Source organism: Gobius niger (assembly GCF_951799975.1).
Source record: "Gobius niger genome assembly, chromosome: 21".
Lineage (NCBI taxonomy): Eukaryota > Metazoa > Chordata > Actinopteri > Gobiiformes > Gobiidae > Gobius > Gobius niger.
The window spans coordinates 11,357,054-11,384,258 of record NC_136872.1 but is presented as its reverse complement, the minus strand read 5'-3'; the positions used below and the strand labels follow the sequence as shown (position 1 = coordinate 11,384,258).

The window sequence follows — 27,205 nt, the reverse complement described above, 5'->3', positions numbered from 1 at the left end:
TTGCATTATTGTAGTCGTGACACTACTGCAGGCCTATTTACATCAGTTTAAGAGCATTTTAATGGCAGCGTATAATAACGTGCATCATGCAGATTGTTTGTGCACTCAAGTCACAGTACTTACGGTTGCGCTCAGTTCTAGCATGCCCAACAACGTGCTGGTGAGTCAGTGACGTCACATGTTCTCTAGAAGCACGCGGCTGAAGGGATGGGTGCTGTTCGACCGTCAACACAGCGAATGTAGGCCACAGCATGGGCCAAAACATGTGCAACTGACCTTCACTCTACACAGCATGACAAAGGAGGCTATAAATATTCCTAATTCATATTTAGAGTGTTACCATAGTATGGTTACCCTTTTTGTAACATTAATCATTAGTCATGTCCACAGTAAAGTCATGTCCAGTTGCTATAGTTCCACGTATGGCAAGGCCCGAAAGGCACGCAGATATCTTAGTTACTTGCATAGCAAAACAACACGGCAGAGGCTAAAAGCAAAAAGCAAGTCCATACTTTTCTGCAAAAAGCAGCTAATAGGAAAGTACAGTTCTCATTCCAGAAATGTTGCCACATTTTCTTTTATAGGAGATTCGATTTATAAACTTGTATCAACTTGACAACCCTTAAATGAATATGATCTAAATACAAATATTGAAAAGTCAATGCACATTATCATAGTCATTGCTGTTGCTGTTGTGTCTGTGAAGACCCAGGGTTGTTGTCTGTGATGAGAAAATAGTTTCTTCCTTTGCGAGGAATAGATGACAGCACAGGTGTCACTGGGGTTGAAGCAATTCCTGTAAAAAGAACACAGTGTATTAACCTGCCATACTGGTTGCAGTTTATTTTGGTCTGGGGGTTCCCCCTAGCGGACACTTGTGTCAATAGCAACGAGACACGAGTTTTCATCATGTTTTAGGGCACAACATTCTTATACCTAAAGATGCACAGCTTCTTAGAGATTCCAGTATGTTGGTTCCTGAAAACGTCACCACACATTTGAAGGGTCCCCCTCGCTCTTCCATGTTCTTCGCATGTCCTCGAAATTTGGTCTCAAGCTGGAAGAAAGAAACTTGCAGTTTGACATTTTTACTTCAATAACAAAAGCTATAAATGATCATCTTTCCATACATTGTAAACTCCAGACTGTATTTCAGGTAACTTTCCACCACCAAATGCCTCACAAGCCATTTGAAGTCGGTTTGAAGACTGCTTTTCTTGTTCTTGTTCAATGTTTGGGTCTGTGAAAAGCAAAGAATGAACATTATTATGGCTTCATCCATGTCATCAATTAGATTGAAAAGAAAAAATGCTGGCTCACTTTTGGTATTTTCGTTGTTTTCTGAAATGTTGCTGGGGAATTTTGACGGGAATACCTATAAAGCAAAAGAAAAAGGACATTATGAGTCATGAACAATCTGGGAGATAACAATCTGAAACACACAAGGTTTATTACATGTTCATATTGTCTCATGAGCAGATCTCTGATAGCGTTGAGCTTTCCACTGAGATTGGCATTCTTAACTGCCTGGTGTCTTGTGGCAAGAACCAAGGCCTGCAAAACACATAATGTAGCATGTCAGAAAATGCACCCACGATTTATGTAGTTGCAGTTCATAATATTCATTAGTATACCTGAGATAACAGAAGCCTGTGTTTTGAATTCATGCTGGTCATAAAAACATAAGGAGACTGTAGATGGTGAACAACATATGTTGGTTTGAAATGATTGGGTGGGGAAAAACTTTGCCCCCATGCAAGCCGAATCCATACAGCTTCATCTGTGTGCTTCTTCATTTTGATAGACACCTAGGAAATGGTCAAAATAAATAATGAGACAATGGAAATAATACAGTTTTTGCCATTAAATCAGTGATCTTTTTGTGTGTGTGACGTTTCAGGCAATAAGCCCTTCTTCAGACTGAATGGCTTATCACCCGAAACATCACTCGGTGAGCTATAATCAAAAAAAGCTTCGAAACGAATCATTTTTTGATCCCGTACACCGAGTACCTGTGGATGTGTGTGTTTCCTACCTATAAACCATGTTGTTGTTGTTGTTTTTTTAACCATTTATTCTGGATAAGGTACTTACATTTTGTACAAGTTCAGTAAGGTGGGATTTAAATTGTTCTTTAAACTGCATCAACTCCAGAGTGTGAGCATCGTCTAGAGAACAAAAAAAGGCAGGGCTGTAAGGAGATCATGGCATAAAACCTAACAAAATATAATTTACAAAATACCTTCTGGATCAACAAATTGGTAGGCGTGCCACTTCCCCACTCCAGGGTTGTCAATTACATCTAAAACAAGCATGCAAACATATTTACAAAACAAGCTAATGGAAATGATTCTAAAGGAACAGGCCACCATTTTTAGATGCTGAGATGTTCTTACCTGAGCTTAGACGAGTTTATGCGTACCTGTCTGGTCTTTGTGCGTGCCCTCAGTCAGACAAGCGACCAAATATGTTGTTAGCATTAGGCCTCTCCCAATGTATTCCTGTAGCTCCAAACGGGGGTGAAGTTGGAAGCTACCAGCTCTTCCACAGGCACGCACAAAGACCAGACAGGTACGTATCAACTCGTCTAAGCTCAGGCAAGAACATATCTCAGTATGGAAAAACGGTGGCCTATTCCTTTAAATCATCTGTATTATTATAACTTACAAAGTAACTCCAGTTCTGTGATATGTTTAATACTGCTGCCATTTTCCTGCAAGAAACATTTTGAATGTTTAGCTTGGATGCTGCACAACACGGGACCCAGGTTTAATAAACAAACCCTCTAAATGTAAAAGTGCACTTTTAACTGAAAAAACAAACTGACCTCACAGACTGACAGTAGCTTTTCTGTCAACGAATACTTAGATTGGCTGAAATCCACCGAGTCCAACTGCGTCCGCTTCAGCCGACCCCACTTTTCAAGGGTAGGTCTCAGCAAATGGCTTGGTATCCGTCTAACAAGTCTCTGCAGTAAACGCCTGGCAGTGTCATCCATCTCGAGGCAAGATCAGAGCGTCTTTTATATTCACACAAAACGCAAGTAAAGGCTAGTTAAACGCCCGTATGCATTGATATTTATGTCCTGCTGAAACGCTTGTACTGTAGCAACGACGGGCTAGCAAAAAAAAAAAAAAATCCAAACAAAGCGCGTTCTCGAATGGACCAATCACGTCACAACACAGGAACTCTGCAGCGCCCTCTGCGGGGCTGGAGTGTCACGTTACTCAGAAAACAACTCGAGAAAGAAACGATTTAGAGGTGGATGGAAATTATTAATTATTAACTTTACAGATAACGCCATAATTTTCTCAAGTAGGACTAAGCTCAAAGATACCTTGAAATCCTACTTAAGGATTCCTAACCGAAAATATTGATCAATTAAATTCGCTATTAAATGTTTTTTTTGTTTTTGTTTATTTGTACAGTACGGCACATTTCCTGTCAATAATAATAATAATAATAATAATAATAATAATAATAATAATAATAATAATAATAATAATAACAATAATAATAATATTTAAAAAATAAAATAAAAATAAAAATAAAAATAAAATAAATAATAATAATAATCGCTGCTTAGGTAGCTCGCTAAGCACGTTTACGCTAAATATTAATCTTATATTAATTTGGTGAAACAAGCCAAATGAACAAAATTACAAATGCGGAAATCCACGTGTTCAGTCTATCTTGTTGCTCATCTCTCCGTCGAAAGGCTGCGCTTCTTCGAAAATCAGGGCGGGTGCTGAGTTTGAAGAATCAGGAAATGCGTACTACAGCGGAGTTGTCATCAAGAAGTCCCTCCTCTGTATGTATGTTTGACCACTACTGTGTCCGTAGACAGCAGCGTCCAGACATCCAGCGGCGGACTCTTGCAAACATCCCCCAGGCTGGTCATCGCTGCGGTCCCTCGGTCCCTCCATGGCCAACTCCACCGCGCGTAAGTTTGCTCGGGTTATTTTCCCCCCCCCTCCACTCAGTCTTTGGTGAAGTTACTGCACCCGATCCGTGTGGAGGGGAATCTGCAATGTTTATTCTGAAGTCTTCAAAGGACGTGTTTGCCTTTGACAGCTACATTTCGAACCAGTACTTGCTCCAACTTATAATGACATTTTAAGAAAAAAGTCAAATATCTCTATAATAATGCGCCGGGACAGTTAAATACGTTGTTGCCTTTTGGGTAGATTTTATATTGAGACATTGTTGACGTTGTATTGCACCTCCCTGTGTCATCATGCACAGTATAATCACATGTCATTTGGTCTAGCAGACTGTGCGCGAGCCTCTGTATCCGTCCAGCGACTGGCCACACGTGGACAGTGTGTGGAAAGAAGAAGCTAGTCTGTTTCCATTTTCCACCGGGGCCAGTGGATTCTGGAGCTTTGCATGTGGCCCAACTTATTACTCCGAATCTAATTAAAGACTGTGCACTCTCTCGCTCTCTCTCTCCAGGCTACTGTCAAACTCACTGACATGACAGAGACTGCTTTTTGTTTCAGTTTGCTGCCTCGGTTCCACAGCGGTAAATGCATTGTCTCAAGCTATAGCTGGGTATGGTTGGGTGAAGTGTCTTGCCCAAGGACATGGCAACAACAATCCGCGATACCAGTGGGAGATGCATAGAAATCGTATTGGGTTCGCATCTGTGCACTGTTGTCCGTCACTCCCTCGGTTGTAACACGAGACTGTAGACTTAACATCCTCACTCGGGTCCGAGGATTCCCCCTTTTCAGCTGCTGCTTTAGCCAAGCGTGTTATTAAAGAGTGTTAAAGGGTATTAATGTGATGTCTGATTTGGAAACATTTTCAGTTGTTAGTTGTGGTTCAAACCCATTCCTAACTTTCGTAACACATTTCTCACACCCCAATTCCACAGTTTATAAGCGCATTTCACAAAGAGCAATACTGTCATGGAAATGTAAACAACAACAAGTCTGCTAAAAAGGCCTTATAATTAAATGGATGCACAAAATATTCCACTCAAAAACAAAGGTAGACTGCCAGTAATTGAAACACATGCTGATTTGATATGCGGCATATATTGATCATGAATCCAGGGCAAGTACCTTTTCTCTTTTATGATAAACAATATAAAACGCCACAATAACAAAGTGTTTCTCGAGCTTCTGATCCGTGAGTCGGGCAGATGGTCAGATTTGGCTGCGATGGTGATTGAGTCATCCCGCGCTGCAGTCGGCTGATGCTGTTACATTTTCCTCACAAGGCTGTTCGTAGCATTTGCTGTACCAATTATTCTGTCATCTGTGATAATGTTTGATGATTAAACATGACGCGTTTTTTTTAATATTGCCTCAGCGATTAAACCATCGCCGCTAATGGCTTGTTGAAGCTGTGGCATTGATACATTTTAGTGCTGCCGGGTGCAGAATGGTGAAGGGGTGTCTGGTCAGAGAAAAAGGCTCTTTTCCTGATTGATAATGCACAATCAGAACAAGGCTCCGATCTTTGGACTGGGTGGAAGAAACGACAATGGAAAAGTGTCAAAATATATCCATCAAAACAAAGCAGATTTCTATGGACACAAATGAGGAACGAGCACATCTGTATTTTCATAGTGCAATGGTCAGCACGACAGAGACCCGTGATCAAAACATTGCTTGTGTTTCGTGCTGGTGCTGGCGGTTGGATAAGTGCCATTGATTTTGCATTATGACTTTTGTTTTAATGTATTTATTTATAGTGTGTTTGTTTTTGAATCCATTTGTGAAGAGGATAATTTGGAGTTATAGTTGTGGATTGAAGTATTATGAACTCTTCTCCATGTTTTTTAAAAGCTGAAAATTGATTGGAGCATCGTTTGGTGAAGGCCGCAGCAGAAACGTCAATAACCTTGAGGCAAAAGGAGCGCTGATGCCAAATCCTTTAGGACGGCAGGAAATTACTCTTGCGGGACCGTGAAACTCACTTATAGCCGAATGCGACTCTGCATTTCATTTAAAGTCTAAAATGTGACACTGGGCAGGAGTACACGCACCTTTGTATGGAAGACAGTCACTTAACAAGCAAATTCTTATCTTTTGCGTAGCGGTGTCTTTTTTTAGAAAGCATTTCACTGACAGGGAAGTGCTTTGCTGAAAAGAACTAGGCAATAAAAATGTCAAGTCCTATTTAAGTATCACCGGGGGTGATGTTTTTTGGCTACAGCTGTTTTTAAAAATAAGGGTTGAATGCTGCAGTATGTGGGACGTAAATAAATCAGAATGCAATGATTCATGGAGCTAATAAAATATACGGCAATGAAATTAGAGCACACCACAACAACAAAAAACACACTGCGGATAAACAAATTGATAGCAAACATGCTCTTAATGCCAAACTCCTGACGAGAGGTGAGCGTGCCAACAGCTAAGACTCATCATAAATACAATATCGACTTATCATTCAATAGAAAACAGATAAACGATGCATTTCTGGGCTCGATATTTATCGTCTGTACATTTATTAGCATTTCCCCCCATTTCTTTCTTTCTAAAACTTTTAACTGAAGCAAATTGAGCGTCATTATATTTCATGTTTATTGCAGCTTGTGTGGTATTTTAGGATATGATGAAGGTCATTTTTATGCCTGAGATTTGACAGTGTCTTGTATCGTTAGAGTCAATAATATTGTTTATCGCGATACTTTCCTGCCTCAATATATATCGAACTTCAAATTCACAGGCCAAGCTAAGACACACGTTATTTTTCACCCATGAATAAAATCCAGTAAACTGATACAGCTGGACCTTTCTACATTGACACAGCTGAGGAAAAATAACATGACTACTAGAGCTGGGACAAGATATCGGATCGGACTTGGATCGCAATACTTTTTGCTGCAATGCCAAGTATCAATACTTTATCAAGTATCGCGATACTTTCAATACTTGAGTTTGGAGGCATTTTTATCCTGCACTTTTTGTTTTTCCAGTAACAGTTACACAATAACTACACAATAAATGGCATTTTATTTATAAACTTTGGACACATGACACATTTTTAGACACAATGTGTATTGGATCAGCCCATGAGTATCGTGATACGTATCGGATCGTGACAAAAGTGGTTCGTCCCAGCCCTAATAACTACTCTTCTTCACAGATCCACAGATATTAAGTCCCACCAGGTTGCAGATTGAGCGGTAACACATTTTAGTGCACAGGTGTTGAACATTACACAGCGACGTCGAACTCTGATTCAATTCTCAAACATCCATGACAGTACATAACCACTGGAATATAGTCGGTGGTACTAGCAGGTAATAGCAGTAGCATGAATCTTGTAATAGAGTAGTAGTTGCAGTAGCGGTTACGTAGCATTCACTGAAACACGATTCATCTTGTCTTCATTCAGTCCCTGTTTAAACACATGGACAGGCCGGTCACAGGGCGGCCCGCGACCGAACAATGGTCTGTTTCTGTCTATTCGCTCTAACGCACCGCAGACAATGGCACAGCGCTATCCCCGTGTGCATCAGCTGCCATGTGGTCACCCGAGTGCACGCAGACTTGACAATTCCCCATTTCGAACTCTAGCTTTAAAAGCCATCGCCCGCTCCTTCTCCTGTGCACTCAGGAGTTCCTGCAGCGAATCCCCGTCCTCACTGCCCTCATCCTGTGCGCTTGACTCGTTAATCTAATTCATAGTAATGTTAACAGGAAGCAGACAAAAGCCCCCTGTGTGTTGCGGAGGAATGTCGCACGTGGTTCTGGAGCTTTCATGATCTTTGACCTTGTTATGCCCTTTTTTTTTCCGAATATCGGCCTCAACGTCAAATCTACAGTATGGAGGAAGCTATGCACGGAATTGTAAATATTGTATCAGCTCCATTTCAAACACGGAGAATAAAGTGCTGTGTGCGTGAGATAAAACTGTGCATGAAACATTCCAGAAAGGTTCAAAAATTCAGTTTCTTCTCAGATCTTTAACTAGCTAGAGCAGGGGTAGGCAAGTTTTGTTGGCGGAGGGCCGATTTTCTTTATTGTAAATAGACCGAGGGCCGAAGCCGCTCATCATTAGCCCAAAGTAAAGCACAACACTGGAAAAATGACCATCTTAAATGAGATAAATTACTTAAAATTGCTTGAATCAAAGTTCTTCTATGTTGAATTTGAGTCGGTTTGAACAAATCCAAGATACAAATGCTATAGCGCCAATGGAACAAGAATAAAACCCACTTCAAATCAGACAATTGTTTTTCACTTCAAATGACAAAAAATTATATGAATTAAGAGAATAACTACTACTAGAGGTTTTATCTCATCTAAGACCAGACCAAATCTACTCAAACCTTAGATTTAATCTCTTAATTCAAGTAGATTTATGTCATTTCTTCCTTCTTTTTCCAGTGCACTGTACATAATATATGACCTAATTGGGTGTATTGACAGTATTTCTACCTTTTCTCCTCCCATTTACCTCTAATAATGTTAAAAGTACTCTCTGATGTGTGTGATAATGTGTCTCAAAATCATCTTGAGGGCCAGAGGTTCTGGCGTTGCCTACCCCTGAGCTAGACTTTCGTCTCACTGAGCATGTTTTGGGCTGGCCAGGACTAAATATAATTGGAGATATTTGCGCATTTTTGTTCAATCAAGGAATTTACTCCTGAATGAGGACTGAGACGCCGGACAACTGCTATGACTCTGCTACTTTGTACTTATTTTAGAAGCATAGTTGTTATTGCAAAACTCGCCTCTTTGCCTGTAGAGTTTGTTTTCCACGACTCTTCACTCTCAATTCCTTAAAAAATTCTTACTCTGCAATCATGAAGGTGCTCATTTCTTCACTCCCTTGTTTCCTCGGAGTCTACGAGATAGTAGCTGAAGTTGTACCATCTCCAATTAAAAGTTTTATTCATTAGCGTGTCTCTCTTCAGTAAGTGTTGCTTCAGGGGTGGATCTCCCCTGTGGCGGAGTTTATTCAGCTGTGACCACACTCACAGCTCAACAAGAGTCTCCTGTGTTTCATATCTGCACCTTGGATACTGCATAGTGAAGCGTTCGGAAAAAGCAGAAGTCCGACACTGTATATATATATGTGGCAGTGGAGCTCCCTTTAACAAGAGGAAAATGGGTTCAAAGTCTGGGTGGTAATGGGTGGGAGGGAGAGGACACTGAAATTATGGAGTGCTGTTTATGACCATTTGGCATGTTTGTCTTTCTGCAGAGAAATGAATCATAACGACGAAGGAATTGGTTCATAAATTCTGCTCTTTCAAAGCAACATTCAAATGACTTGGTATTTTGATGTCTTTTCCTGAGCCAATTCCTGACAGTTTGTAGTAAAGTAAATCAAGGTTGATAGAGTTTCGATGTGGAGTTGCTTTAAAGCAGGAGTATGCAACAAAAGAGTTTAAATACGTGTTAAAGCAGTTAAAGAAGTACTATGTAACTTGTTTACCTTAATAAATCCTTTCCGTTGTCCCTCTGGGGGTAATACAAGTGTTAATGGGATGATTGGGGGGTCTTTCATCTCCCCCTGGGGTCTCTGTCCAGAAAACCACACTTGCAACTTCCCTGCCTCTGGGTCGGAGGCGCAATACACACTAATGGAATCACGATGAAGAAGCTAACGGGCAAAGCTAACTGTAGGCTAGCGCCACTTTAGCAGTGTTTACTAGGGCAGGGTGATATGGCCTAAAATCTATATCATGATATAAACAAGAAATATCACGATAATGATATATAATTGACAAATTATTTGCAAATCCCAGCCATACGCGTATTGGGAAGGTAAATTCAGTGATATTTTATTCATTTTTTCTTTTAATGGCATACTAATTTCCTTGCAAATATGATCTACTCAAGCAGTTTACATCCTTCATTTCATTTTACTTTTTAAGCACCTGTCCCCGTGGTCTACAGTGTTTATGCTGCTCTGATGGAGCAATTATATCACGATAACGATGTGCGATACGATATGGCCGACCCCTAATGTTTACAGCCAAGTTTGAATGAAAAAAATGATCTCCATTGTGTAATTGGATGTACAATATTCCTCTCTCCCTTTGTCTTTTCTGTCAGCGTAGTATTTACTCTCACGGACAAGTAATGCTTCATGGCCTCTAAAAGTACTCCAAAAATATTAAAAATTATGAAGTTTAGTAATTAACAGCAGTAATAGCACCTGGTTTGGAGTTTGAAGGAGTAAAATGTATTTTCTGTTAAATCAAGCACGAGAAATTAAGATGTAAATACTTGCTGTAAAGACAAGTCATGACTCTTTAAACAGAGTTAAGTCTCATATGGAAGATGATTTTAATGCCACACACGTCTTGTACTTCTCTTTCGCATTACATTTTGGCTGAACGCGTTTATTCTCTCATTCTCTCTCTTTTCCAAGCTTTTCTCCATCAAAGAGCATCCGCTGCCTTTATCTCTGAATTGATCCCACAGGCCAGAAACAGGGCGACATGTTAAAGCAGATTAAACAATTAGATGTCAAAGGCACGAGCTGCATAGTCAACTGATCCGGGAAAAGGAGGCTTTCAAACCCCTCAGCTGTTCAGGCTTGGTTTCAAATATAGCTCCACATACTAGCTTTCCAACTACAGTAATTGTTTAGCTGACACAGTTACCTCTATGTGCTGGATACATGTTTTATAATATCGTACATTTTGTTGATGTTCAGCAGATAACCCCGCAGTGACTATCAAGAACGATGTGGAGACGAACGTCAGCCACGACTTCACGGCGTTCGCCCTGGTGCCCGTCTTCTTCCTGCTGGGCCTGCTCGGAGTCGTCATCTGCCACGTGCTGAAGAGGAAGGGCTACCGCTGCACCACGGAGGCGGAGGACGACGACAAGCCCGACGAGTGCGATGCGCCGGACAAGGACCTGGAGATGGGAGGTATGGAGGCACAGGGGCGACAGCGGGGACTGTAGGTTTGGATACAAGGTGGACTCAGGGAGTATTCGTACACATGTTTACTACTATGAGGTAATGTTGAAGCCTGATAGAGATAGGTGTACAAACGGACGATTACCCTTACCTGTTGGAGCTGCCCAAATCACATTGCACCAGCTCCTTATGGCTCCTCCTGCAGGTGGTGGGTCCACGGAAGGACGGCCTCATGGTTCTAACTGGGCCTGTTGGTCTCTCATAAGGGGCTTCTGAACCGCTCTTTGTCTGACCCGTTACTTAGGACCGGTTTGCCATGGGAGACCCTACCAGGGGCACAAAGCCCCCGACAACAGAGCTCCCAGGGTCATTCGGGCACTCAAACCCCTCCACCACATTAAGGTGGCGGTTCCAGGAGGGGAAAATCTAATTAACTTTCCAAAATGTGCATGTTTAACCTCTTAAGTCCCGCCTGACCCGGGCACATTTTCTCCAGTTTGACTTGAACTAAATCGATAAGCTTCTTGAAAAAAAAGCATCAAAAACAAGATGTAAATGAGGATGAAAACTCATCAAAAAAAGCATCAAAACAGGCAACAAAAAAGTAATGAAAAAGTGATGAAAAAGCAACAAAAACGTGAGAAAAAAGCACAAAAAATATGACGAAAAAAAGTGACGACAACGCGAGGAAAAAGCTTAGATCAGTTTTGTAGGTCTTGAGGTGTTACAGTGATTTATGGACTTTTTTAGATTTGGGTAAAGCTGAATTGGAAAAAAATGCGCTTGGTTAAGGCGGAGAAGGGTAAGAGGTTAATACAAAATGAAAACAAACATTTTATTGTGACCTAATAACTCAGAACAACAAGTGCACACCCATCCCATTGCTCTCCATCATAAAGTTTAGTTCTGTGCTAAATTCTGTACAACTTGCACATATTGCCTGTTGTACCTAAAGGAACAGCCTCTATATAAGCCAGAGAATAAGGATTTTAGTTTCATACTTCAACATAATAACGTAGAGAGGAACCAGTGTGGGGTGATCACCTTCTGATTCGCTAATGACTCAGCACAATGTTCCCGTCAGGCCCATGTGATTGGGAGTCAGTTTTCATGCAATCCTGGGAGCCTCCGTCCCACCGCTCACCACCGTAACACATTCCTATCCCACTCCGACAGTGCGGTCAGCTGATAAGGGAGTATCTTATCTTTTATTCATAATCTGAGTTTTTCTTTCCCAGAGTAGGCCCATGTCGCTCATGTTGTGACACGGCTCGGGGCGTGCTATGAGACGTGAAGACAGACTAGATTAACCTAAAACATGCAGTAATCTTCAGGAAGTGGAGGCATGAGTCACTGAGAGGTTGTGAGAACCTCTCAGAATCTGATATGCAATGGGAATTTACAATAGTTTACGTTGACAAAGGCTATGTTGATTATAAGTATGTAAGGCCTTGTAATGTTTGCCAAGAACGAAGACAATTATGACATTTGTAAGCCTTGTATCAAACAATGGCACAGATTTATTAACAGAATTATTCAGAAAAATACTTTTCATGGGTTTCAAGAAACTCTGAAAACTTAGCATAGTTTCACAGCAAGAAGGTCCTGTGTTCCGTTCCCACCTTGACGGAGCCTTTCGGTGTGGAGTTTGCATGTTCTCCCCGTGTCTGTGTAGGTTTCCTCTGGGCACATTAGATCCCCTACCACCAAAAACATGTACAATAGTCATACTGGCCGTCAGCCTGGCCCTACATCAGGAGATGAGTCCCTGCCGCCGCCCACTGCTCCATGTGGGTCACCCCAGCGGCATCGAAGGACGATTCAAATGCAAAGGACAAATTTCCCTACGGGGACAAAAAAGTATGCCTTAAAGGAGCTGCACCGGATTTTACATGGAAAATTGATTTATTTTGTCCTTCTTTAGTATATGGTAAACTTAAACGTTTGTGGGGAACATTTTGTTTTAAACGTGACCCAGAAAAGTGACCCTGCAAGTTGTGAAATGTGCCTATAAACTTGTTCCTGTGATATTATGCACTCATAGTATGTAGTATAAATAGTATAAATACTGCTTGGCATGACACCTATTAAATGAAATGAATTTAGCTTGGTAAAAAATGTTGCCTTTAGTGCTACTGCTATCAAAAATGTTATGTAGTGAAATATTTAGTGAAATCAAATTGATGCAGACATTTCTCCTCTTTCCTAGCACTGGGAAAAACAACAACAAAACAAACCTTCTTGGTACACAAATATTTGATCTTTACGAATCAGAACAGGATGAACATTTGTGTTGTTGTGGTGATTTCCGGTGCCCTTCAGGAACCTATTGTTGTTAATGATTACTCCACTTGTTCCTGTAATACACTCGGGTTTTTCCTATGAGTTGCTGTTGTTCTTATAGCAGCTTGAGGCCCAACCCTTTCTCTCATCTGGAAACAAAAGACTCGGAAATAGTCGCTCCATTGTGACGTTTCATGGCGATCAGGTTGCGTTGGTTGTAGCTCGGCCGCTTGTATATTGGCTTTGGGTTTCACTGGTTCCCTGCTGTTCGATGTATATGCTGTTGTAGGTGTAATGCCAAGTGTCAGGTTTCCACATAAGGGAAGAGGATGTAGGGAGAACCAGACGGGGTGTGTTAGGTTCAATAAAGCTTAATAAACAAGCTAAGGTGGGAAGAGCAGCCAAAATATGAAGTAATGCTAAAGTAAATAAGCAGAGACCACCTTGTTTATGTGTGGAGAGTTATCTGTAGAGGCCAATTCGTCTCTTTCCCTGTACACCGAATATATTGAAATCAACAAGAGGAAAACTCTCTTTTTCATTATGACTCATTTTCTGACCAAACTAATTCCATACGGTTTAACAGAGTAATGTTTGTGCATGTTTCTGTTCGTTGCAGAGTTGAACGACACCTTCAGTGAAAACAACGACACAGTCGGCCAGATCGTCCACTACATTATGAAAAATGAAGGTACTATTTTCTCTCAAATCACTCCGCACTAACTTATAGATCAGCCAGTGGTCCAGCTGGGGATATAGTTAACCTCTTGGACGCACTTTCCAACACAATCTTTAGGAAGGAAGTGTGTTGTTTGTGTGTGTAGGAAGCTGCTTATGAATGGGAATTTTCCTGCAGGTTCTTTGGAAGGGCTTTGCAAACAGGTTATAGCGGAAAAAATTCCATTAATACCTGGGGTCAGACAGGTAAGTGATTTCAGTCCAAAACATGAGGAAAGAAGACACCGCCATCTAGTGGTCACTAGAAAGCAGTTCACGGAAAATGATTTTACATATTGGAATTGGAAAATGATACAGTGTTGTGTTTGACATTATCACTTGCAAAAATAGGATTTGCTAAGTTATATTGGGTAATAATTAGGCAGCTTTATTCATAGACCACATTGCATACTGGACAGCAACTCCATGTGCCTGACAACACACAACAATACAATTTGAACACACAAAATGTCCACCTGAACCAAGCTTATTTTGTCCAGTTTGGCATTACCCAAAATAGAAAATAAATAAAAAACATAAAAATAGTGACGTTTTATTGTAATTGTAATTTTTCATCACTTTCTTAATCCTCGTAATTTGGGATTTTGTCGTAGTACTTGACGTTCTTAGGATATTGCGTTCATGTGCTTCCATATTACAAACACACATCACAAAGCTGTGTGTGAGTCATACATGAAGGGAGAGCCGCTTGCAGAAATAAAACGCCTGCGATCTAAAAATAAGCACCTGTCGTTCTGGATCCTTTTGTAAAATGCCTCTGGTGCCAGGTGCAATGAGGGAGACTGCAACATGTAATCATCCTGTACAAGTCCAGCTTTCACCGACATGACTCATCCTCGCTATTCCACCTTGTGCAGTGTGCAGAGTGAATGAAAGGTTGTCCCTCGTGAAAAAAAAAAAAGCTTGGTGACCATTGACCACGTACCAATTTCACGACTTATGCAAAACGCCTGTGTACTGTTTGTAATGTCTGTGCCGACCTCTTTATTTCTACAGTCAGTGAATGCCTCATGGCCTTAGGTAAATATGTCCCCGAGAGGAAAAAGTTATGGAAATCTTTGAGCTCTAAAAGAGAAAGAGAAAGTACATGTGCCGAAAGTACCGTCAAAGTTGTATGGAATAGGAGTACACAAATTGAATGCAACATTTTGCTTGTGAATTTGACTAATACCTTACTAGTACTACTGCATCTGTATTTAAAGTCAACATATCAGGAAGAATTGTGGCTTATGAACCTAGCTTTGAGCAATTCAGCAGTGATTTTGAACCTGTTAACCCCCACCTGAACCGAGCACGTTTTCTCCTGTTTGGCTTTACCCAAATCTAAAAGCTTCTTGAAAAAAATCATCAAAATAGAGACGAAAACGAGGATGAAAACGTAACTAAAAAGTGACAAAAACATGGCTAAAAAGTAATGAAACACAATAAAACACAATAAATAGGTGACCAAAAAGGGACAAAAGAGCGACAAAAATGTGACAAAAAACAGACAAAAAAAGCAATGAAAAAAAGCGATGAAAGAGCGCCAAAAAATTGAAGAAAACCCTGACCAAAAACACTTAAAGGGACTTTACGGAGTTTAAAAATGTTAAGATTATGTACTTTACTCCCCCTACGGTGTTTATTCTGTCTGAAGTGTCACGCACGAGCTTAATATAGAAGCTGCAGTTACACGTATGACCTGAGGTGGCAGTAGTGAGTATAAAATGGCTAACTCGAATCTAGCCCCTTTAAAGAATTTGACATAAATGCAGCAGCAAGGTGACAAAAAAAAGCTATAATCAGTTTTGTTGGTCTTAGCTTTCAAATGAGGCGTCACACTGGCCTAGAGGCTGTAAGTTCTCCGGTCATTAAGCTTTTAAGATTCAAGTAAAGAAGAAAGGCTCTATATCAGGGGTGTCCAAAGTGCGGCCCGGGGGCCAAATGCGGCCCTCAGACCAATTTATGGTGGCCCTCGGCCTCTTGCTGTATCGGTACACATCACCAGAGATGGACTTTTTTATCTGAAATGCAATAATTCTATACAATTCTAACCTAACAACTAACATTTTATTGTGAGACAGAGCTGGCATGAAGGTTTTAAGCTATGGGGCACAATTTAAACCTCTGCTAGTCGAAGGTTTTGCGGCACTAACTACTGATCTACGGCCCTTCACCCCGTGTACGCTTCAATATGCGGCCCCCCATGAAAAAAGTTTGGACACCCCTGCTCTATATAAACGTGACCATTTCACCAAAGGCTGTGTTGGTTGGTGTCTTGTTGTTTGGTTTTTGCACCCCCTGCAGGCTGCTGTGTGAATTGTCCGCGAGTTTCATGTTCTATGTAATAAACAACAACATCCAGACGTAGAAGAAGAAACTATGTGAATGCAGGGATCTTGATAATACAACAACATACACACACAACTCACCATCACTACTGCTACTGTTCTATTAATATTACTGTTACTGCTGCCACAAAAGTATAGTATCCTGGTAAGTTTCCACCACTGCTGAGCTGTTGTGTGGATGCGACTTTCCTCTCTGCTGCTCATTTGAAAAACTACAATCATTTCTCGTGCTGCCGTGCCATTTAATTGTATTAGACACTAATCAGCTGCCTCCATCTTTCAATAAGCGCTTTGCTTTTGAAGTCACTGAGGCATTCTTGCTGCTAATTCACACAATTTATCTCCCCCTCTCTCCCCTCTCTATCGTTCTGTTCCAGCCAACTCTGACGCCCTGAAAGCCATGATTCATGAAAACAGCATTGACAGCACAGACGGGTAAGTTTTCATAAAATTTTTTCATTTTGCCAATAAAAAGTAGAAATACTAATACTTAAAGTTGAATCAATCAGTGTTTTATATGTATTATTAAGCTGAACATCAGATAACATTGGAACAAGTAGAACATGTAAAACCTTCCTAAAGCCATGTACATGTAGTGGCTGCCCTCACCACCAGATGGCGTCACAGGCCTCTGCAACAGCCAGGTCAGCGGTGATTGAACACAGCAGGAAATGAACGGACAAGGCAATCAGGCCACATTCTACCTCTGATACGCTTCCAGATTGGCAGCGCCTGATTGGGGGCAGGCAGCTGGGGACCCTTCCCAGAATGCCACAGTGCCCCATATTTGCGCACTAGGGCGTTGTTTCAGAATATCTCACTCGGCCGCTGCTGGCACCAGATCTTAAAAAGAAAGGACCCGAAGCCACATTTTGCAGATGCTGATGACAACTTTGCTTTTGAGTTCTGGAGTTCCCTGCCCTCGTTTCTACTTTAGTCCTCTCCACCCCCCGGGTTTATCGAACAACATTAGACTGTTACAACACATTTCACCCAATAAACATCTCGTGTCGTAGCTTTGTTTTGGTTTGACTTCAAGTAAATTTATCAGGACTAGCATGGCGCCATCACAGAGACCTCTACAACACTCCAGGATCAATTATTTGGTAGGTTTTCCCGGTGGGAGGGGCCGTCAGCAGTGAAAACCTACCAGAAACTCGAAAAACAATTGACCCTGGAGCATAATAGCGGCCAGTGTGATGGAAAATGAAGGTGAAATAAAGGCCGATGGGTCAATGAAAGGTCAAATATGCACAAATAAAAACTTTTTATCACATAAAAAGTTGCAAAATGCACCTTTAAAACTTATTGTTGGCATTGAGCTGATCATGAGGAGCATGTTCAATATGGCCAGTATGGAAAGCAGGCACCAACAAATAAATCTTATATCATTAGATTCAAGTTTTGATGCTGTTTTGTTGGTCCAGGGACAGGAATAAAGGAAGTGGTTGATCCGCTCAAATATTTTTTTTTCCCCCCCATCTTTTTTCCTATATCTTTATTTTTCTTCCAATATTTTTCATAATTTTTTATAGATATTTTTTTCTATTTCATCCCAATTTTTTGTGGTTTTCCAATTTTTTACCTCATTTTTTATTACTAATATTTTCCCTATCTCCCCAATGTACCCAATCTATTCCCCATTTTCCCCTATTTTTCCCCATTTTTCACACATTTACCATTGGAGATGAACCTGATATTGTAAATGTGCAGATCTACTACACATTATTGTTCTGTTTCCTAAATGACAAGTATTTTGGGTATCGGAAAAAGTATCGTTCAATTATCGGTATCGGTCAGTTATCGGTATCGAAAACCAAGCATCATTACCCAGCCCTAAATATTACCCATTTTGGAGTTTACCTACTGTATTTCTGAATAAAAGTATAGCCATGCATCACCAATGGATAGCAATTGTATCCAAAACTGCATTTGTTATCCAGTACATTATAGTATTAAGTATTAATGCATGTGCCAGGCAGATTACAAGATGTTTTTTTTTCTGTACCCTTTAAACTTTGTGGTATCTATGCAGCACAGTCACGCTTTGCAGAAAATCCTTGCCATATCCGAAAGCGACTTTGTCACGTTGAACCGCAGATAACACTTCTTTAAAAGTGGTTATCTGTATTCTGCTATTACTGAGCAGCCTTGCGCCTTCCGTTCGTCCACTCCGGTAAGAAGCGTATGGACTCAGACAGGTGGAAGTGCGAGTAAATCGAGCGGTACCACAAGCTTTTTTTTCCGCGTCCTGTCCTTCTGTCGTCTCCCTCATCTGGCCTGCGTTTGTTCATCGAGCTAAAGCGGGAGATAAAGACGGCAGAGATGGTCCCTTTGTTAAGAGAAGGATGAATCACGGAAGTGTTGGAGGCCCTGCCAAGAAAAAAGGTAATTCAGCTCAGGGGGAACGAAATAATATATAAAAATCATCTCAAATCTGCAATCGCACACGTTTTACCAGTGACTTTGGTGCGTCTGCCTCGGTAGTTCCCTGTCCAAATCTCCCTTTTTACACGACAGTATTCTGCACCGGTGTAAGGCAGGGTTTTTCAAAGGATGTGTGCAAAGAAAAGTGTCTCAATATGTATAAATAAAGCAGAAATACAGTGATGAAACCTCGTGCACCCAGAGAGTTCAGATCTTTCCTAGGGCCGTGCTTCTATCTTGAAATGGGAAAGATGGGAACACATATCTTACTACGGTAGCTACAACTAAACCTTTTTCAATGCCTTTTGATGTCTTGTCTCAAAATATAGTCCATGATCTCCTTAAGGAGTGGCGATCGACAGTATAGATAGTTTTCCCCGTTCGTTTTTGTTCAGTCGTAGTGGTCCCGCGGTCGGGCAGTCTGCCAGTGGATCACTTAGGGGGTTGCAATAGTAGTGTGCTGCTGAGAGCTAATTTATTGGACACTTCAGACGGAGCGAGACAGGAGACACTCCAGGGGGCATAGGTACTGTAGTGTGACCAGAGTGGAGCTGTCCGCCTCTGCAAATTCAGTGCTTAAAACTCCACCGATTTGTCACTGCATCCTCACTCTTCCTGTCTCTCCCTCTCGCGCTCTCTCTCTGTCTGTCGTCCCCCAAAACACAAGCTGCTCCTTCAAGAGGTTATTAAAATGGTTCAGTAATTTTTCAGCAATTGCAATATCTGAAGGAGTTTGTTGCCAGATCATGCCATCGCAGTAAAGCAAGAAGTAAAAGTCTGAATTCCATCTAGGAAATGATGCATGCATAATATTTCCATTCTTCAATAGGTTTCGCGCACTTCCCGCTTTTGCCACATTCATTGTGTTGGCGGCGTCATTACAATAGTTTGTCAGAAAATGTACATTAGTAAATCTTTTTCTGCGTAATTGTCCAGGAGGTCACTAAAGTCTGCTGCAAGTAGGAAGCTATGTGAGGTGGAATAGACTGTCGAGGAAAATGGCCACTTCATCACAGGTATAGAAACAAATGCTCAAAACACACACTCGTAATATGATGTGGATTGTTATTCATTTAAAACCTGTGAAAAGTCCCGCTGAGATTCAGCATTTCAGTTCCTGTTATACAGTACATGTTCAAGTGTCTCGGGGTCTTGTTAACAAGTGAGGGACGAATGGAGCGTGAGATTGACAGACGGATCGGGGCAGTGGACTGTTGTGGTGAAGAGGGAGCTGAGTCAAGGGGCAGAGCTCTCGATTTACCGTTGATCTTTGTTCCTACCCTCATCTATGGCTATGAGATCTGGGTAATGACCGAAAAGACTGTTAGAGAATAAAATTATTGATATTTATCATACCCTCAGCCACTGAATGTTTTGCTTGCATATCAGTATGACGCTCGACAGAGGGTGTTTATTCCTCTTGGAGAGACTTGAATGGTAGGACTAGCTCATGCCTCCGTGTCCCGCACCAATGGTAAATAAACTTCTCCTGCATAAGACATCCAGACTCATGGCCATTTTTCATCCATCCTCTCGGACACCATTCTTAATTCTCTAACAAAGACAAGATCGCGAATACAAGTGGGCAAAATGAGTTTCCTTCCTTCCGTTATCCTACCTCTAAGGACTCTTAGAGAATAAGGACTCTCTTATCTCTAAAGACTCTTAGAGATAGGATGACAAGCTCAGTCACCTGGCAGGAGCTTGGAGTAGAGCCGCTGCTCCTTCACGATAATGATAGGATCGATAGGAGCCAGCTGAAGTAGTTCGGACATCTATTTCATATGCCTCCTAGTTGCCAAGTTCACGCCAACTGTTTATACCAATACGTCATAAAATTCTATGTAATACATACACAGGAGGAAAAAGTATGTGAACCCATTGGAATTTCTTAAATTTCTGCCCAAATTGGTCATAAAATGTGATCTGATCTTTATTAAAATCATAAGAATGAGTAATACTAATACCACCCAAGCAATTACATGTTTTCATATTTTTATTGGCCATTACATGTAAACATTCACATGAGAAATTCCAAAGTCCTTCCAAATGCCCCTGGAGGCCATAAGTGCCACTGCAGTTGTCGTAGCATGTTGGGACAAGAATAAAGGAAGTGGTTAGTTTTCTGGCCAGAGACACCAAGGGGCGATGAAAGACCCCCCCCAATCATCCCATTAATACTTGTATTACCCCCAGAGGGACTACGAAAAGGATTGCTTAGTACTGCTTTAATGTCAGTCCGACTGCAGGTCACATGGCATTGGTGTTTTACTATTGAACCGTTCCTAGACACAGGGTTTGATATGTATTTTATTAAACCAATGCACAAAGCTCTTGTCTAATAAGTGAAGACACCCACAGACACACTTAAGTGAATAGTACATTGTATTCAATCAAACCTACATTACTTTACTGATCACACGTCCTTTACTGCCTGCTCGCTCAGAAAATTGCCTCCATTATTGCTTTAAACATTTTAATTCAGCCCGATTGTTCTTCAGTAATGATTTTTTCTGCTGTCGAAATATGAATTATGAATGTGTCTGTTCTGCCGGGATGGCTCGCGATAAACTCTGCACACAGGAATTCGCTCGGCTTAAATTCTTCTCCGTCAAATTAAGATGTTTTCGGGCTGAATGTGGGTCAGCCAAAAGGTCTCGGTTTTTCAAAAGCTCCAAAGAATCGACAGCCGAGAAATTCCGTTTTTGTAGGACCTGATGGTGCTGACCTATCAGTCCAGAGAGTTCATTGGTACAGTTTTCGCTCGCTGCATCAGTATTGTGTTGAGAATCTTTTTTATTTCACCAAAAACAAATAGTATTTTCTTCAAGCGTCTGAGGTCTAAACTCAACATTTTTAGTGATACAGTTAGATCTTTATTCATTTAAATTCATTTATTTGCCCCACAGGTTTGATTACTCTGTGAATAGGCTGAAATGTAGCCTAGCAACATGATGCTAGCTTCCTGTGTTTTATTCCTCTGGAGAGTCTCTTTTTGAAATAAATAAATATTTGAACAGTACATGGCAGAAAACATGCTGCTGTTAAATAATCCCTTACAGGAGGTAAATAATTCACCACATGACATTTCTGTGTTTATAACTAAGTGTTTTAGCCTTGAAGCTAAATGCTAATGTTAATTTAACGATAACAAATGTTGAAATAGCACCACCGTTTGAACACATTTTTATGAAACACACTTGGTCTAGCATTTATTTAAGTTTTCTTCTGTCTTTTAAATCTTATTTTGTTTTTTAATTCATGTTAACTCTTGACAGGAAGTAGCCGTTATCCATCACTGGCCAACAGGAAGTTAGCCATCAACATACCGTGCACATATTAACAATAACATGTTCTTCTATCTTCTATCTTTATCTGTACAATTACACTAAGATTGAAAGCAAAGAGCTTATAATAATTACAGTCTTCTAAAGATCTTTTTTTGTTGCCTTTGTGTTGATTCGTAACAGCCCTCCAATGACCCCCACCTCTCCCACCACCCCGACTCCACCCCTAACGCCCGTATCGCCCGGTGCTCCTCCTGGTGCCCCCAAACACACCTGCAGCCACCTGCACACCATCGGAGGGATAGGCGGGCACAAGAACATCTGCACGCGCTGCAGCCAGAAGAAATGGCCGCTCATGAGGAAACCCTCGGCCCGCAAGTCGTCAGAGCAGCGACGGAGCCAGTGCGGAGAGGTCACCGTGCTGGCTGTGGGCAGGTGAGCGCGCCCAAACGAGTCTCTGTAATTGTTCAATCTATTTGAAACTAAAAGTGGTTTAAAGATCAATGTGTCCTTTGTGATCCAGTCATAACCAAAACATTCAACTTAGGTGAATTTTCTCATTGGTTGTTTTTGTCAAAAGCAGTGACGGGGGTCAAATATATTTAAAAAAACCCTCATGAATGCAACTTATTGCCAAACCTAGATTTCCACACACTTCACTTAATATTAAACTTTTAACCCGAAATGACAAATCCACTCTTAATTACTTGGGCTGACTCCGCACACAGTGGTCTTTGACAGAGACCTACTGAACTGGAACCAGGGAGAAAAGGTGGAGGAAGTGCAGGGCTGCAGGCAGAGGAGTGTGGGGGGATTTGGAGAAAAGCATAACCTTCTTCAGCCACCGGGTCTGGGCAACACGCCACCAGCTAAAGAAAGAAGAAAGTCCCGTAAACGCAGGCACCATTTTTGCCTAAGATTAAACTTTAAATCAGAAAGCACTTTGACAGTTTTCAGGAGAAGGTTAGGTCACTCTGTAAACAAAAACATATACAACCCCAATAAAACCCTAATTTTGGCTCCATTAAAATATAAAGCAGTTTCATGTTGATATTATAATTATATTAGTTGCTTTGTAGTAACCCAGAGAAAAGGCCCCTAAAGCCTTCCCCTTCCAGTAATGAGGAGCCGATGGGCCGACATGGCGAGGGCAAAGGCCCCTGAAAACAGTGTCTAATGAGATTTCATGGCTGTGTTTGGCTTCTGTTCACTGCACAATATGAAGACTTGCATCATTATTGCAGCATGTGCACCAGGCTCACCAGCCTTATTGCTTTATACTGCTGCTGGATTCTGTGCAATTTACACAGTCCTTTCAGTCTCAATCATATTAAATCTGTCTAACTATAGACAGGAAGAGTCAGCAGAAAAGAGAGCTTTGATGACGGCTAGAGACAGTTCAAAAAATGTAAATAGATTTTTACCTTGAAACACATTTCTTTAACTTGTCAATAAACATTTTATAACTTATGGTGTTTAATTTTTCTGAACTTGACTTTAAAGCTTGTCAGCATATTCAACAGCAAATATACATACATTTATAGCCTTTATTTAATATATTTTTGTCATACTTCTACAAACCCACATAATATAATAATTTCAGCTATTATAAAGATGATTAAACCCTGTGTTCAGTGTATAACTGTATATGTAATGTATAATGTAACAGCTGGCGGGATGCTGCAGTTTAACCTCTGCTTGTGTAATGAGCACCGAAATCCCTTCCTTTTAAGCAAAGAAACGATTTCTCAGTCCAGTGGAGCAGCGCAGAGCGTGTAGCATCCCTCTCATCCCTAATGTCGTGCTGTGAGCTGATTGGGACGCAGAGGAGCTGCTTTCCATTTGTGCTCCCAGATGAATAGAGCTGTACGCTGAGGGTCAACACGACCTGGATACAGCAATCATTCCCTGATTTAATTAAACTTTCGACTGCGTGTGTGTATGTGATGGCTAAGATCAAGTGTGTGAAAAGAAGAGGTGTACATCTTCTAACAAGTGCTCACAAGATAACCATAATAAATTGTATTTGTTAACTACACATTTTATAACTGGAAGGACTGCAGGACTTCGCTTCCATCTGGACACAATGCAACGGCCTGACCCAGCAAAGGCGACGCTGCCCTCTCAAAGACACCCCCTCCTTGACAGGCAGAGCATATTCTTCTGTCAAATGGCCAGTGAAATAGTGTAACATTCCCGTATTGATAAAAAAAAAAGACAGCAGGTGCAGCCATTCGCTTTTGGCTCAGTGTTAGTGCATGCCCAAGAAGCTTGTTTATCCCAGCCATCGGCAAAAATAGAAACTTTCTCTTCCTATTACAAAAAAACACACTCTTGGCACAGTGTTAGAGGCAAAGTTACTGCTAAATGCATTTTGAACTACAAAAACACATCCCCACAAACTTTGAAAATGCATGCATGAAGGCACCGTTCTATCTCCCAAAGATTTCCTGATTGTTTTCCATTTATGTCTTTTGTTCTTGGCCAGGTTCCGTGTAACGAAGACGGTGTGCGATAAACCGGTGCGGCGGACCATGCTGATATCGGACTCCACGCCCACATCCCCTTCAGAGGCGGAGCCGAAGAGCCGCACCACGTCAGAGTCCCAGCCGGTCCGTATCGCCGTACCTCCTGTATGTTTGATCTGAGTCCAACCCGCAGCGCTTTGTATATTATTCAGCATGATGTATGAGCATTCAAATATGGCCGACGTGTGGGACAGGCAGCTTAAATAATGCGCTCAGAGTCAATGAGGTCGTCTCATTTAATATAGTAAAACGACTATATTTCCTGAGTCTTGTCTCGCTCGCTGCTTCCGTCTGTTTTCTGCAGACGAAATTAGTTGTTGCTTGTGTTGTTTGTGTGTCTGCTCTAATTTCCATAAAAAGTATGCACCACAGCTTTCGAAAATGCAACCTTTCCCTTCAACCGTTCCAAAATCCACCAGTAATTGAAATCATTTCCACTTCAAAAGAGCTACTGGATAATGGGGCAGGACCTGTGGGATTCCTGTCTCATTCAGCCCCAACGTCGAGTGAACTTTTGTTTACAAAAGCTTCTTAAATGACTTTTCCAATTAGAGCGAATTCAAATTTTATATTATATAACAATGAGCCACAGACCAAAGGATAAGGTTAGCCATTGTACGCTTCAGAGTCCTTGCTGTGAATATATATCGCTAAATCACTCATTTCTTCCATCGCAGCCTAAAAAAACACAAGACAACTTAAAAATGTGCTCAGTTTGAGTCATAATTTTTATACTGTTGTGTTTTGGCCTTGTTTTGGTCTAGATTTTGTCATTTTAAAGTGCATCTGCTTTTGAAAATATGACTTATATAGATGGATAGTTCCAGCAGTTTGACTCACTAATTTCCCATTGATATAACGTGGTTGGCACGGCAACAGTTTAAAAACGTTTGCCTCTATCTATGTCACTTCCTGTTGGGGTCATATTAGGAAGTGAAACTATAAACATCACAAAAAGTGGTCAAACTAAAGAAAGCTGGGTACAATTTAGGAAAATGTTTGATATGATTGTGTTAACTATGTTTTAGCAAAAATGTGTCACATGCACTTTACTCTTGCTCTGACACAATTTGAGGAAAAACAAAGTTAATCAAACGTGCTGCAATTAAATGGATTTATTCATTTCCAAAACCATGTATCCTAATTTTGTCCTCATCCTTATTCCGTGGATAATAATATTCTGCTTCAAACAGCTGCATGAAGAAACTGAACTAGGTCTTCTCTGGAGGAAACGCATTTACAAGATAAAATGCTCATGTCGTTGAGATGATATTGCTAACCTCGGTTATGAACAACGCTGTCACTTAATACCCGAATATTGACTCTACGTATTGACTCGGGGGATGAAAAATGGCTCGTGCCCATAAAATAAATAAAGCCTTTGTTCGCAAATCCCTGCACCTGTAATGAATGTTATTGACTTGTTAATTCTGTAATAAATCTTGTTCTCTCTTCTCTTTTTGTCTCTCGTAGTTGCAGACGGATCCTATGGAAAAAGACAAAGTGTAATCCAGGTAATGCATCTACTTAACTCCACTACGTCATTCAGAAACTGATTGTTCTTTTCTACTCTTTCTGTTGACACACACCACCCTTTTGGGGGGGAATGTGTGACCTTCAGAATAAGCTGTTATTATACGCAAGCAGAAATATTTCAAAATCAAGATCAATTTCTGCTGCTTAATATTTTCAGGGATTTGACTTGGGATTTGTTTTGTAATGTTTGCTTTGCTTCTTTGCAGCTATTTCCCCAATGGACACTTGAAACCAGATCCTACCATCAGCAGGGGAGGAAAATGTCCCGACAAATGTTGCTCCAGGAAGTGCTGATGAAGGAGTCACGTTGGGAAAGTACAGTGTGTCGTTCCATGACACGTTTTCTTTAAGAAGAGACACATGAGTGGTGCCTTAAACATGACGTCAGAGGTCAGTGGTCTAATAATTCAATAATACACCGGCCTGTCTAGTCAGTGGTGTACTTTTTTTTCTTTTTTTTTTTACATATATGTATATATCAAAGGCCTTTTGCGTATTATCACTGGTCATTAAAAAAACAAAACAAAAGCTGAACCAGTTTGACACTAAGCAGAAAGCAGGAATACCCTGGACAAATGAACTTTAGTTTTATAAAAATCTGATGCACTGTAACTGTGCATCAACAAAAAGAAGAACTTTGTGGAAAGTGTTTTTCAGTGATTCAGTCCTGGATGTGTTGGACATGGTGAGATGAACTACTGGATTAAAGCAGAACTCAGTAACTTGTTTACCTGAATAAATCCTTTCCGTTGTCCCTCTGGGGGTAATGCAAGTGTTAATGGGATGTTTGTGGGGTCTTTCATCTCCTCCTGGTGTCTCTGGCCAGAAAGCCATTTTGGCAACTTTCCTTGCTCCGACCCGGAGGCGCAATACACACTAATGGAATCACGAAGAAGAAGCTAACAGGCTAACGGGCAAAGCTAACTGTGGGGCTAGCGCCACTTTAGCAGTGTTTACAGCCAAGTTTGAGTGATAAACATGATCTCCATTGTGTAATTGGGTTGTGGCACAATGTATAATGTCCCTTTCCAATCTTTTCTGTCAGCGTAGTATTTACTCTCACGGACAATGAGTAAAAAAACGACAAGCGCAGTGGCACTTATGGCCTCTAGGGGCATGAGTTACTTAGTTCTGCTTTAAGTGCGCTTTTCAAAAATATGTCTAATTTCATTTTATTTCACTAACAACAACATCATGATATATTGTTTGTTGGCTGTTAGATTTTAGTGTT

At 41.0% G+C, this 27,205-nt stretch overlaps 2 protein-coding genes across 2 annotated transcripts; one reads left to right on the top strand and one right to left on the bottom strand.

The window, feature by feature from the left end:
* Positions 1 to 554: 554 nt before the first annotated feature.
* On the bottom strand, positions 555 to 3,072 carry cenpn (centromere protein N). Its single transcript, XM_079579733.1, has 10 exons — positions 2,828 to 3,072; positions 2,668 to 2,713; positions 2,243 to 2,302; positions 2,095 to 2,168; positions 1,635 to 1,808; positions 1,456 to 1,554; positions 1,321 to 1,375; positions 1,131 to 1,240; positions 937 to 1,057; positions 555 to 796 (listed from the first exon to the last, which is right to left on the bottom strand). The coding sequence occupies exons 1-10, from the start codon at positions 2,996 to 2,998 to the stop codon at positions 678 to 680; spliced, it is 1,029 nt and encodes a 342-aa protein (XP_079435859.1). The 5' UTR covers positions 2,999 to 3,072; the 3' UTR covers positions 555 to 677.
* Positions 3,073 to 3,924: 852 nt separating this feature from the next.
* Positions 3,925 to 26,863, top strand: rell1 (RELT like 1; the record flags this gene model as incomplete). The annotated part of the gene is made up of 8 exons (XM_079580038.1): positions 3,925 to 3,943; positions 10,636 to 10,854; positions 13,748 to 13,819; positions 16,574 to 16,631; positions 22,094 to 22,345; positions 24,399 to 24,522; positions 25,912 to 25,952; positions 26,181 to 26,863. The coding sequence occupies 7 exons, from the start codon at positions 3,925 to 3,927 to the stop codon at positions 25,945 to 25,947; spliced, it is 780 nt and encodes a 259-aa protein (XP_079436164.1). The 3' UTR covers positions 25,948 to 25,952; positions 26,181 to 26,863.
* Positions 26,864 to 27,205: the final 342 nt, after the last annotated feature.